Genomic DNA, 13,950 nt, shown 5'->3' on the forward strand with positions numbered 1-13,950 from the left:
TGAGCATGTACACATGCATAAGAAGATTTGATCAGTAAACTAACAAATAATTTAACTGCTTTTTAAGCCCAATAATAAAAAGGCAACGGTAGGATATGGACATGTAAAGACTCCAGTATCATCTGGTCACATGAAATTACAGGTATAAAAATACAAATTTAGAGTTTGCCAAGGGGGCAGACAGGGTTATTCCCAATGCTTGTGTTTCCTTGACAGACATGTGCACCTAAAATGGACAGCATAAAATCCTGCTTCCCTCACAGCCTTGCAACACTGAATAAACTGTTTTCCTAAAGAAGAAGAAGCCTTACTGCCCACGTATCAGGGGCGCGGTAAGACGCTGAGACAAGAAAAAATGAGGCCATACGGTGTAGACGGACAGCACGGCATCTCTGCGCACTCAGGAATCCTGTCAGCAGAACGGCCTCTTGGACGAAATTCAGGAGAGACGATAGTCTGCTATCAGCAGCTCTGCTTCCCTTGGTGTAATCTGTGACTCCCGTGGTGTAATCCGTGACTTATCTTGGGAATCATGACCCATTTCTCTGGAACCGTCCTTGCTAAATGTAACTAGCAGTTACTACATATACTATTTATAGCTAATATATTAGATAGTAATATAATAGCATCCAATATACGACAAATACATGCCAATATAAGAAGTAAATTATAAGGTCGACCCAAGTGCAGTAGAATTAGTTTAATTTTAGCTGTAGGAGCAGTGAATGTGTGTGATGCATGAGTAAAGCTCTGAGACAATGGTCTGGCCAGGCGTCATATGAATGACAAACACTGCCAAGTCCACACCCTGACTTGACCTCACATGACCTCACATGGCCTTAAACGGACCCACTCACATTTCACACTGGCATCGGCTCTCAGAACAAAGAGGCTGTCCCGGAGTCAGCCCAGTGTGCTCTCAGCTCGGACCTCACTGGGACAAAACCCAGTGACACCCTGGAATCTCTCAACTGCCCCTGTGCCCCCTGTCCTGATGCTGGACGGCTGACTCAGTCTCTGCTAGAGAACTGTGGCCACAGTCTTTTGTTTCCTGCCAAACTGAAAGTTAAAACAAGCCTACTGTGACACCATCACCAGCGATAATGACATATTAGATTATTCAAAACATCTACTGATAGGAGTGAAAAGGCTTGATTTATGTTCAAGGCCATTCATGGCATAAGTTCAAGGTCGGTGTTCTGGCCCTGTTTTTGATGTGTTTGCATAGCCCTGTGTTAGGCACCTAATACTGTAGCATTGAGGCTGTGTATGTGCCACGGTGACTGTGTATTTGCCACTGTGACTGTGTATGTACCACGGTGACTGTGTATGTACCACCTTGACTGTGTATGTACCACGGTGACTGTGTATGTGCCACTGTGACTGTGTATGTACCACGGTGACTGTGTATGTACCACGGTGACTGTGTATGTACCACGGTGACTGTTTATGTACCACTGTGACTGTTTATGTACCACTGTGACTGTGTATGTACCACGGTGACTGTGTATGTACCACTGTGACTGTGTATGTACCACGAGGACTGTGTATGTACCACTGTGACTGTGTATGTACCACGGTGACTGTGCATGTGCCACCTTGACTGTGCATGTGCCACCGTGACTGTGTATGTGCCACCGTGACTGTGTATGTGCCACCTTGACTGTGTATGTGCCACCGTGACTGTGTATGTGCCACCGTGACTGTGTATGTGCCACCTTGACTGTGTATGTACCACTGTGACTGTGTATGTGCCACCTTGACTGTGTATGTGCCACGGTGACTGTGTATTTGCCACTGTGACTGTGTATGTACCACGGTGACTGTGTATGTACCACCTTGACTGTGTATGTACCACGGTGACTGTGTATGTGCCACTGTGACTGTGTATGTGCCACTGTGACTGTGTATGTACCACGGTGACTGTTTATGTGCCACTGTGACTGTGTATGTACCACAGTGACTGTTTATGTACCACTGTGACTGTGTATGTACCACGGTGACTGTGTATGTACCACGAGGACTGTGTATGTACCACTGTGACTGTGTATGTACCACGGTGACTGTTTATGTACCACTGTGACTGTGTATGTACCACGGTGACTGTGCATGTGCCACCTTGACTGTGCATGTGCCACCGTGACTGTGCATGTGCCACCGTGACTGTGTATGTGCCACCGTGACTGTGTATGTGCCACCGTGACTGTGTATGTGCCACCGTGACTGTGTATGTGCCACCGTGACTGTGTATGTACCACCGTGACTGTGTATGTACCACCGTGACTGTGTATGTGCCACCGTGACTGTGTATGTGCCACCGTGACTGTGTATGTGCCACCGTGACTGTGTATGTGCCACCGTGACTGTGTATGTGCCACCGTGACTGTGTATGTGCCACCTTGACTGTGTATGTACCACCGTGACTGTGTATGTGCCACGGTGACTGTGTATTTGCCACTGTGACTGTGTATGTACCACGGTGACTGTGTATGTACCACCTTGACTGTGTATGTACCACGGTGACTGTGTATGTGCCACTGTGACTGTGTATGTACCACGGTGACTGTGTATGTACCACGGTGACTGTTTATGTGCCACTGTGACTGTGTATGTACCACAGTGACTGTTTATGTACCACTGTGACTGTTTATGTACCACGGTGACTGTGTATGTACCACGAGGACTGTGTATGTACCACTGTGACTGTGTATGTACCACTGTGACTGTTTATGTACCACGGTGACTGTGTATGTACCACGAGGACTGTGTATGTACCACGGTGACTGTGTATGTGCCACCTTGACTGTGCATGTGCCACCGTGACTGTGTATGTGCCACCTTGACTGTGTATGTGCCACCGTGACTGTGTATGTGCCACCGTGACTGTGTATGTGCCACCTTGACTGTGTATGTGCCACCGTATGTGCCACCGTGACTGTGTATGTACCACCGTGACTGTGTATGTGCCACCTTGACTGTGTATGTGCCACCTTGACTGTGTATGTACCACCGTGACTGTGTATGTGCCACCTTGACTGTGTATGTGCCACCGTGACTGTGTATGTGCCACCGTGACTGTGTAAGTCCAACTGTGACTGTGTATGTGCCACCGTGACTGTGTATGTGCCACCGTGACTGTGTATGTGCCACCGTGACTGTGTATGTACCACCGTGACTGTGTATGTGCCACCGTGACTGTGTATGTGCCACCGTGACTGTGTATGTGCCACCGTGACTGTGTATGTGCCACCTTGACTGTGTATGTGCCACCGTGACTGTGTATGTACCACCGTGACTGTGTATGTGCCACCGTGACTGTGTATGTGCCACCGTGACTGTGTATGTACCACCGTGACTGTGTATGTGCCACCGTGACTGTGTATGTGCCACCGTGACTGTGTATGTGCCACCGTGACTGTGTATGTACCACCGTGACTGTGTATGTACCACCGTGACTGTGTATGTGCCACCGTGACTGTGTATGTACCACCGTGACTGTGTATGTGCCACCGTGACTGTGTATGTACCACCGTGACTGTGTATGTGCCACCGTGACTGTGTATGTACCACCGTGACTGTGTATGTGCCACCGTGACTGTGTATGTACCACCGTGACTGTGTATGTGCCACCGTGACTGTGTATGTACCACCGTGACTGTGTATGTGCCACCGTGACTGTGTATGTGCCACCGTGACTGTGTATGTACCACCGTGACTGTGTATGTGCCACCTTGACTGTGTATGTGCCACCGTGACTGTGTATGTGCCACCGTGACTGTGTATGTACCACCGTGACTGTGTATGTACCACCGTGACTGTGTATGTACCACCGTGACTGTGTATGTACCACCGTGACTGTGTATGTACCACCGTGACTGTGTATGTGCCACCGTGACTGTGTATGTGCCACCGTGACTGTGTATGTGCCACCGTGACTGTGTATGTGCCACTGTGACTGCATCTCTCTGGGAGGGGCACTGAGGACATACTGCAGCAGATACCCGTTACCATGTGGACAGTGTTGTTAAACACTCCCTGCCTTCACTCTCAGCCTATTACTCCCTCCCTCCCTCCCTCTCTCTCTCTCTCTCCACCTCTGTCCATCCAGCATGTGTTCCTTTTCCCCTCTGTCCTGTTTTGCGGTGGTGCAGACAGAGAGATTTCCACAGCAGAAGCTATTTTTTTGGAAACGTGAAGGACTGCAGCGGTGGGAGCAGAGCACGCCGCCTCACTCTCGCTCAGCATCAGCCGGCATGCCTTGTTGCCAGGGAACCGGTGGGGAAATATTTTGGCCAAGTAGCAATATAAGGGCTGATAAAGAGATGAAAAAAAACAGAGAGAGCGAGTGAGGCAGAGGGGGAGGGGCAATTGCAGGCACAACAGGAGGGAAAGAAAGAGAAAGAGAAAAAGAGAGAGAGAGAGAGAGAAAGGTGTGTAAGGGAGAGAGAGACTCCATGATTAAGAAGTTAATAGACTGTAAGGATGACTAATTCTGATGAAACAGTCCTGAGATAAGGGTAAAACCAAGTTCTCTCTCCTTCCTGTTGTTTGATCACTGATAGAGGAATAATCTCATCAGAGAGTCTGTGTAAAAACAATAACCGCTCTGTCTGAACTGTACCCACTTTCATAAAAATCCTTACACTGTATGACTGGATGCACCTGTCAAAGCTTCACAGCGGACAGTCAAACTGGTAATTTTCCCCTTGTGTTCACTGATAGGAAATACTAGAAAATACACAGAGAATAGAGTACACAGAACAGAGAACACTGAGTTTGGCAAAATGACACTGATTTAAATCAGTTCATTTCTAATTTAACCATCTTGGAATGCTGTTAAAGACTGAGGTTGAATGTTTTATGCTACAGAAATGAATGTTAGGGGGTTTTGATGAAGTGATAAAAGCTACAGCATTTAAAGTGGAAGCGGCCGTAGCCGTGATCATATTTCATCGTCCAACACTAAAAAGCTGAGTTCCTAAAACAGATACATTATACCCCCCCGTGCTCTTCCTGTCTGATCAGACAGAGGGGGTACTTATCTCATCGCTGTCCTGATTATCTGGGTGCAATGTTTACCAGAGTTTAGGCCTCAAGGTTTCTGGTTGTGAAGCCTGCTGTCTTTTCCACAGTAAACGGACATCTGATCTCAAACAACTGGCCGTTTGCAGACAGTAGGAGAGTTTGCCAGTTGTAAAAAAAAATAATAATAATTATATATTTTTATATTCAACATTATATTAAAAAGTATTTTAGCAAGACAGTCTTGTAGGAAATAGATCTCACACATTTTGTATATAAGTCAAAACAATCAGATACACTTCAAATAGTTCTGTTGGTTTAGCATGACAAACATGTAAAAAGGACCAAGCTTTACTGAGTTGGAGAGCCACTGGAGAGACAATTACAATCAGAAACTCACATGGGGAGCAGGACAGACGCCACATCTGTTATTTAGGGGAAGAAGTGGCCGGCTGTGGAGGTGGTGACCTCACCCCAGCGACTCACAAACGTCCCCTTCAGGTTTACACTCACAGCTCGGGTTTCTCTCAGGAAGCTATGCAGGACCCTGGACGTGCGCTGGCAGGTGGCTGCATCCTCTGTTGTCAAAGCCTGTTTATTTGTTGCTGATTTGTCTTGGGGGAAATGGGAGCCACTTTAAGGTCTTAAAAATTACACACTAAACAATGAACGTTTGCACATGTGTGCTTATTCTATGTTATCATGAACTGTACAGACTGTTACAGCTTTAGCCTGTTGCATACCTACAAAGTAAACAGACACACTAGCTTTATCATTCATGAAGTTCAGTGGTATTTTAAATGTTTAAGTGTGTATTTGAACAGTAGCGCTCTACATTAGAGTAAGACATAATAGGAGCGCATGCACAAACACAGAACAAGGTTCAGTTCAAAGATGGAAGGAAATTTGGTTCCCAGCCAAATAAATCTAGAAAAATGTCATGGTTAGATTCAGTCCAGGCTGAATATTAGTACAGACGTTAGACTGCTAAATTCTGGACGTCTGATCACAATATGCACAAAACAGACGAACCTTCACTGGCTGGAATTATATTGACCAAAATTATTTTGCATCTCGTGAGTTCGATCCCGTTGACCAAATCCCCCCAGAACACTCAGGACTGCCTGAGACTGGTGAGGTTGCACACAGTATGTGCTCCAACACATCAGAGGAAATCTGGGTATCCCTGCCTGCGATATCCACACCCCAAACGCCATTACTGCAACAAAAACGGACCAACCATTTATTCTGCACTCCTACCAGCAAACTAAACAACCAAGCTGACTACGCGAAAAGCGTCCAACAGTTGTGAACGTGTGCTGGGATCAGAAAAATCGGTGAACACAACTGGGCATTTTATGTGGTACTCAGGTGATTCTTTGGCACAGGAAATAACACGTGTAGAAGCCTCCAGACAGCACGCGCACAAAGGGAACGTGAGCCGACTAGCTCAAACACGGAGGCCTCCTGCCTCCCCATGTACGCTGTCCGAAACGCTGGAATGCATCTGGGTCACTGATACCATCTTACACAGTGATGCCTTTGGTCTCTACGCAAATGTGTTTTCTGTCACGGTCATGAGGTAACATGATTAAGCTTAAATCACACTTATGTTGTCAACAAATGTCAAACTCTGGCTGTGTAAGTTTTAAGTGTTATTACATGTTACTTAACGTTATGTTATTACACATTACTGAAGGTCAGTTCTTTAAATGTACAGCTATCTAGTGATTTAAGCTAAGACAAAAACTAATTACACCCCACTGAATGCTTTTTCGAAGCTTACCAGTCATTGCTGAATGTACGTTCTATACGTGAGTGGAGAAGGTTGATACATGTATTACAGCTGAGGAAGCAGAACACATCAGAGCCACGTTCTTTCTTCACCGCAAGTCAGGCATTCACAAGCATGTGCAGAACGCCAAAAGGACGCCTACCAAACACGTGTGCGTGGAAAGAGTATGGATACGAGAAGCACCAACACACATGCACCCAGACACACATGCGCACACACAGCCAGAAGGCGGCAGCAGCAGTAAGAATGCATTGTTTGGTAGGGGTTGCTGGTAGTGGAGAGGAGAGGACTCTTCAAAGCTTGGGAGCCACTGATCCCGAGAGCTGATAGGACACTGAGACACCATACAGGAACTGCCAGCGTGCACTAGCCTAACTGCAGCAGAGCAGGACCAGAGCTCTATAATGTCATGTGACTTACCAGAGCTGCCCATAAACGCTTCACACAGTCATTAAAACGCTTTTGGTCTGCCTTTGTTTCTGATAATCACTATTACTAAATAAAACATACGTTCAAACAGCTTTAGGCCTGATTCACCAAATGCATTGTAGTGTACCAGTACTCATAAAATAGCAGAGTGAGTATCTGAACACCGTGTTACAGTGATCACTGTACTGAACACTCTCCATTGTAATACAATGATCACTGTACTGTTTTGAAACAGTACAGTGGTATTCATCAACAAGATGCTGTATGCATACCACCTACATGCCGTGCGATTGACACATAGAGCAGTACATATGTCAATAGGCTCACACAGTTACACACACACACACAGAGGCCCATATCTTACCTTGGTGCGGCCGTTAACAACATAATTCCCAAGCTGTCCATTTGCTGAGCTGTGCATTATGGCCTCGTCCACGTGTGCCATTAGCATTCCGATGCTCTTGCATCCAGGCTCCTTGCCCTCCACCCAAGCTATCTGGTCTCCACGGATGTTCTTAGATGGAATGCTCCTCTGGCTGACCAGCTGACCACCACAGAACTTCCCACTGTTACTCAGGGTCTCCACCTCCTTCAAGATCTGCTCGCCGAGGCGTGGACCCAGGAAGCTGTCCTTAACGCAGATGCCGTAATATTTCATACAAGGCACTATATAGAGCTGGGCAATGCGCTCCGCTGACAGGCGAGCACCTCCGCCCACCGCGATCGGCATGGAAACCGCCTCGGCCGGAGCTGCGCTCCCAGGCAGGGGGCTCCAGGTGACCTTGTGCCCGTTGTGGTGGAGCCGGCCGGGTAAGGAGTCAGGATAGGGGGCGCCCTCCGCCTCGGGGGGCACTGCCTGGCTGGTACTCCCGCTCTCTATCGTCGCGTCTGTCTCCAGCCGCCTTAGCTTGCCCCCCGGAGGCAGACAGGCGTCCGGTCCTTCTGCTGCTTCTGGAGGCAGTGCTGATCCAGCCCAGGTGTCGGGCAGAACCCCAGAACCAGTGCCTCTCTTCTCCTCGTTCCACCTTCTGGAATGCTGCGTCTGCCTGCTGCTTGCGCGCTTCGCTACACCTTTGTCACGTGCAGTCCTGTCCGGGCTGTCCAGCGTGCTACCTGGCCGCGTGAGGCCGTTTGGCATCTCCGCCGGTTCTCTATGCTGCCTGTAGCCGTTTGGTGTCTGCGCCGAAACGCCGCTGCAGTTTCCCTCGGTGGTCGCTGACGGGGACACCATCCAGCCGTTACACCGCGGTAACCCCGTCAGCGACTCCTGCTTCAGAACTGTGACTCCCGGACCGAGCGTTTTGCACGCGAGGTCTGTGAGAAGCTCTGCCGCTGTAGCTGCGCCCGGTGCCGGGGCGCAGTGCGCGTTCAAGCCCATGTTCGTCGCGTGCAAATCAGCAGAGCCGCGCGTGACTTCGCCTTGTGTGGAGCATATACCGTCGGGCGCGTGAGAACAGCTTTCACTTAAAAGGTCCGTGCCGTCCAAACTCTCCATTTCATCTCGTCTACTCCTGCATGCGCACGTAGCTCACGTCCAAGCCTCATTTTCTACCAGGTCTCCCGTGCACATAGTTGCGTGCGGCGCGAGCGGCACAACTGGCGGCGCTGTTAGCACTAAGCGACGTGACGAGGTCCAAAAGTTTCATACTAGGGAAAAAGATAACAGTGCTTTATAGCTCTGGACTGAACCCTCGCCGTACTACACAGCGCAAAATTACACTTTCTACAGATAGGGGGTTTAAACATTTAGAAATATCCCATAATATTACTCTGAAAAAGGTCTAGTTCCACTGTTTTTAATCAAATAATTTAACAAAACCACATTACTGAAAAATTCAAGTCAATTTGATACATTTATCTACGACCTTCATGTTAAATTATTTTAGGAAATTACCTGTGATTATTGCACACTGTAGGCCACACAAGGCCAATACGGACGGCTCGTGTGGGCCAGCAGCTGTTGCAAAACACAGAAGTGATGAGTTTGTATGAGGACCCCGCGAGCTGGGATCACATACAGGCAGAAAGCCGCGTGCGCCAGCCCCCAAACAGGAGCAGGTTATTGCGGCTGGCTTTTGTTTGTTTTAACTGCATAATGTCTATAACGGCATTTAAAAATGTTAGAGCCAAAATAGCTTTGAAACGGCCACTTATGGACTTTTATTAGTATTAATAAGTGTATGTTATTTAAGAAAACCAAACTGAGGCAAGTAGGCTAAACGTGACCGGGGATAGCTCGCTAAGAACCTGATGGGAAAGCGCGCGGTGGGAGTTAGGCTCCTTTAAAGCTGCACGTTTCCAAACGCGAGTTAACAGTCGGCGGATGTTATCCGAATAACGCAGAAAAGCCCCAAACACATCACAAACGTATTCTTACCTCTACAATCCCTCGCTCACAGAGTGTGTGGCGTGAGGGTTTAACACCGTATCCGAAATTACTCCGCACATCGCCAGTCCAACTTTACCGCAGACACAAATATTTATTAGCAAACGCACGACCGTGAAAAACAAACGCGTTCGGCGGTGAAGTTGGGCGACCTCGAGTCGGTCCCGCCTGGTCGAGTCGCGTCTGCTCGTGCGTCTCCGACGTTTTTCTCGCGCTCCGGTCCTCCCTCTCGCTCATTCTCCATGAGCGTGTCTGTCAGTTACACGTGCGCACATGTGTCACGTGACGCAACGAAACGCAACAAAAACAAAATGTTAGCGGCAACATAGTAACCTCAACACAGTAACCTCAACATAGTAACCTCAACACAGTAACCTCGTGTTTATCTGCAGATTGCTTCAGTGATCGATCTGAGTTTTTCTAAGGAATTTTATTGTATGTGAGGATTTTCTGAGTTATCACAATAAACTCAGTGACAGCATACGCTTACCCGCGGTCTCCAACCTAAACATATTTAGAAGGCTATTTGAATCACACACACACACACACACACACACACACATACACACACACACACAAAACAATTCTTACCTACCCGGCTTCCTCTGTTTTTCTACTGTGAAAAGAGATAAACAGATAAAACATTCCATTGTCTAAGATATATTTCAAAACTGGTTTGGATTTCAGTCAAATCAGTCATATGTGTGTTGTGTCCTACTACAATCACATCGTTTAACACACAGACACTAAAAGCATGCACAGCTCTGTAGATGTCTGCTTTGGTAGTGTCACACCAAACCTCGACAGCGCTTCAGTCCAGTTGCCTTTAGGACACGCATGTCTTTGTCGTGTTTACTCTCCACCCAAATATAACATTTGTTTAATCAAGGTACTGTAATGATTTTACAGAGGAAGTGAGCAGCTCTGACTCACACAACAAGAATGAGTCAGCAGAAATTTCGCTAAAAAAACAACAGGAACCTGCACGGGTTCCCAGCGGTGAAGCTGTTGCCCTCGCGACCTTCTCGAACAGCACGGCTGAGCAAAACTGAGCGAGTCTGAGTGAGACTGAGCGAGACTGAGACTGAGCGAGACTGAGACTGAGTGAAACTGAGCGAGTCTGAGTGAGACTGAGACTGAGTGAAACTGAGCGAATCTGAGTGAGACCGAGACTGAGCGAAACTGAACAAAACTGAGCGAGACTACTAAACACTCACAGCTCTTATTGATTCATTGTGTTACTGGACAGAGAAAAGGGAGAAATATTTACAAGTTAGGGTCAGATCAAAGGGCAAACGTTTTTATTGACAATGACAGCTCTCCTGAAAGGTCAGATGACAGTCATGTCAGAGGTTTTGCCCTGATTTGTGAAAGTTCCTTGCAAGATCTTTCAATTACAACACAAAAGACACTTAAAAGCACAAACTGCAACTCAGCAATAATAGGCTTTGGTTTATGTGAGCACTGAAGTGGTTTTTTTTGGTACAGTTAACAAGCAAGTCCTGACAGAATAAGAGGCTTGTAGATTCCAGTTCATTCTCATTCAGTGGGATTCTGCTTTCTGGGAAAGTGGTTATAGATAATCAGGTGACTCATCACTTCATTCATGCTAACACTATAACTAATTATTCCAGTGAAATCAAATAATGTGAAGGTGTGGTTTCCTGTTAAATCAACAGAGAGTTGTTTGAGGATGTGTGCACTGTTAAAAGGAAACATTTAAGTAGAACCTGGAACCTGGAACCAGTTTTAGTTGGTTTTCCAGCTCTGTCGGGACCACTGTTGTCTTCTTCTACTGAATCAGTGGTCTGGTGAATCAGTGAATGAATCAGTGGTCTGGTGTCGTGGTGCAGACCTGAAGTGGGTATGCGCCTAACAGAATTCTGTGAATTCTGGGTTTCCTAATAACTACGCAGAGAACAATTTTCAGTCACACCTTTTGCATAATTTAAACTGGGTACATAATCAACATGTATGTCGGAGGCTGTTTCTAAACTCTTAGGGTCCCTACCCGCAGGCTCTCCAGAGTAAGCATGGCTTTGAGCAGTCTGCACACATTGTCCAAGACTGAGACACAGACACGTGAAACACGCGAGTGCAACACCGATAAGAACGTCAATTACACGTCACATGATAAAACCCGGGAAACATCTGATCGGCTGTTTGCGCGTTTATTGATTTATTTTCTGACGGGATGTAGACTACACAACTTTGGAAAGAACCGTTTGCTACGTCATTCCATAAATAACTTTTTAAATAAATCTATAATAGCTGGCCCTATAGAGTGCAGTAAATAGACCTGGATTAAGCATTCAATCAGTAAATCAAACTACGCTCAGATGACCCCAGTTTTTCTGGTCACATCGTTCTAAATGATAGAAAAAAATAAGAGGGGAAAAAAAAAACACAGTGGAAGTTAAATGGTGCTCGCATCCATAGCGGTGTTAAGCGCGACCTGTTACAACTAGGAGCGGGGCTCCGCGGCGGGGTTTCGGAGGAGGATGGCTGGTAACCAGCGCCAAGGTCATCGCTTTCGCAGCCGCCCGGCATGCATCACGAGGAAGAGTGCGAGACTGCACGTACACATCAGCGGGGCACGCTCCATTCCGCCGCGCGCTCACTTCCCCCGTCCACTTCCAGGGGGGAGGCTACAAGTGACGCGCGTGCCTACGTAATATGAGTGGCAGCTGCAGAGACGACCGCTCGCGATTACGGGGCATCCGTGTGGAAACGGCCCCGAATCCGCTACTGAGCACGTTCCAGCAGAGAGAAGGTTTATTTGTTTATTTACTTTTATTTTAATCTTATATTAAGAAAATTTACATTGTGGTCTCCCATGATTTCCCAAGAGACTGTATTGAGGAGAGGAGTGTAGAAGGTAAAGGGGATTTATATTCTAGGAATAACCCCCCCCCCCCCGCCAAGTTTAACTTCACTAACATCCCACAAAGTAAAATAATACCCTCATCCTTATGCATAGGGTATTTATAAAACTGCAAGATAATTATTCTTATATTTAGCCATTAGCCTTAATGGACACATTAGGCCTATTTGATTAATTGAGTTTATCTGAATGGAGCTTGTCATTGCAATGTAAAAAATGTCAAAACATTAATGCAATTCCAACGGCCCCTTCAGTATTAATGCATAAATAGAGAAACGGAAGCCTCTCTGCTCCACCTTGTTCAACCCCTGCCGTCTGGCAGACAACTATCAAAACCAATACAAAACCCTCCCAACCGGACACCTGTACTGCGTTTGGCCCCGGGGCTATGCCTCCCACTTTAGCCTACAACTTAGCATGTCACCTCACTTTAAGCCATAACTCTACAGCTGCAACGGTCAACGTGTCGTGCCAGCTAGAGTTAGCCTGCATCCTATGCACAAACACCTGTCACGTACTGTAATAACCTATTATATATATATATAACAGAAGATCATATGTGTCCCCAGACCATGCTCATATACACACAAACAATGTTGCTGTTTAAACCTCTGCTGTACATAACGTTTATTTTAAACTGGGTGGTCACTAGAAAGCCCTTAAGAGGAGAACTGCTAAAATGAAAGCGAACCATCCATTAACACCTGCCCCGAATGCTGCGTTGTTTAATGTAAAAATCGTTTTTGTTTGTTAATGTCATTTTGCATTAGCATTTCTTCATCGATCATGGGGGTTCCTGCGTCAGTTTCGTGTTGGACATTTCTATTGGACAGATTACGTATTTTCTTTACTTTTTTTGTTGAAGTTACAAAGTCTTCACAACATTCTCTGACAGAGAGCTCTTTTGTCTCACACACTGTGCGACACAAACTTGTTGAGATTTTAGCAGAGATTTTAGTCAAAGGTGTAGGCGTCGACAGAGACTTGAGACTGGGGGTCGAGGCCCCCCAGGAGAACAGCAAAAAGGAAAAAGAACAAACCGTCCATTACGGCCAGCACTAAATGTGGAATTTTTTAATGCAGAAGTCATTTTTAGTTTGTTTTTAAGGAACATTACATTAGTATTTGTTCATCAGTCATCAGGGTTCCTCTGCTAGCTTAATGGTATTTTCACTAGCATGTCAATGTGATTTTATTTCAGACAGTTGTAACAGGTAAAAGAATAGAACAAAATAGACTTTATTGTCATTGTACAATGAAATTCAGTGTGCTTTCTCTGCTGAGCTACTTAGTATATATATATATATATATATATATATATATATATATATATATATATATATATATATATATATATATATATATATATATATACACACACACAAAATATATATAGGTGGTGAAGCAAGGTAGTATAAAAATATATAAAATAAA

General features: G+C 46.2%; 1 protein-coding gene across 2 annotated transcripts in view; it reads right to left on the reverse strand.

The window, feature by feature from the left end:
* Nucleotides 1–9,900, reverse strand: part of egln2 (egl-9 family hypoxia-inducible factor 2) — a 20,314-nt gene extending 10,414 nt beyond the window's left edge. The window contains exons 1-3 of one of the 2 annotated variants that reach the window (XM_035534184.2): nucleotides 9,624–9,900; nucleotides 9,141–9,203; nucleotides 7,611–8,893 (exon numbers count right to left, since the gene is read on the reverse strand). In XM_035534184.2, coding sequence (XP_035390077.1) covers nucleotides 7,611–8,741 — 1,131 coding nt within the window. In that variant the 5' untranslated portion in view covers nucleotides 8,742–8,893; nucleotides 9,141–9,203; nucleotides 9,624–9,900. The remainder of the gene's footprint in view (nucleotides 1–7,610; nucleotides 8,894–9,140; nucleotides 9,204–9,623) is intronic. The other variant, XM_035534185.2, reaches the window with a different exon arrangement.
* Nucleotides 9,901–13,950: the final 4,050 nt, after the last annotated feature.

The sequence above is a fragment of the Electrophorus electricus genome, chromosome 17, assembly GCF_041902795.1.
Source record: "Electrophorus electricus isolate QZ-2024a chromosome 17, ASM4190279v1, whole genome shotgun sequence".
NCBI lineage: Eukaryota > Metazoa > Chordata > Actinopteri > Gymnotiformes > Gymnotidae > Electrophorus > Electrophorus electricus.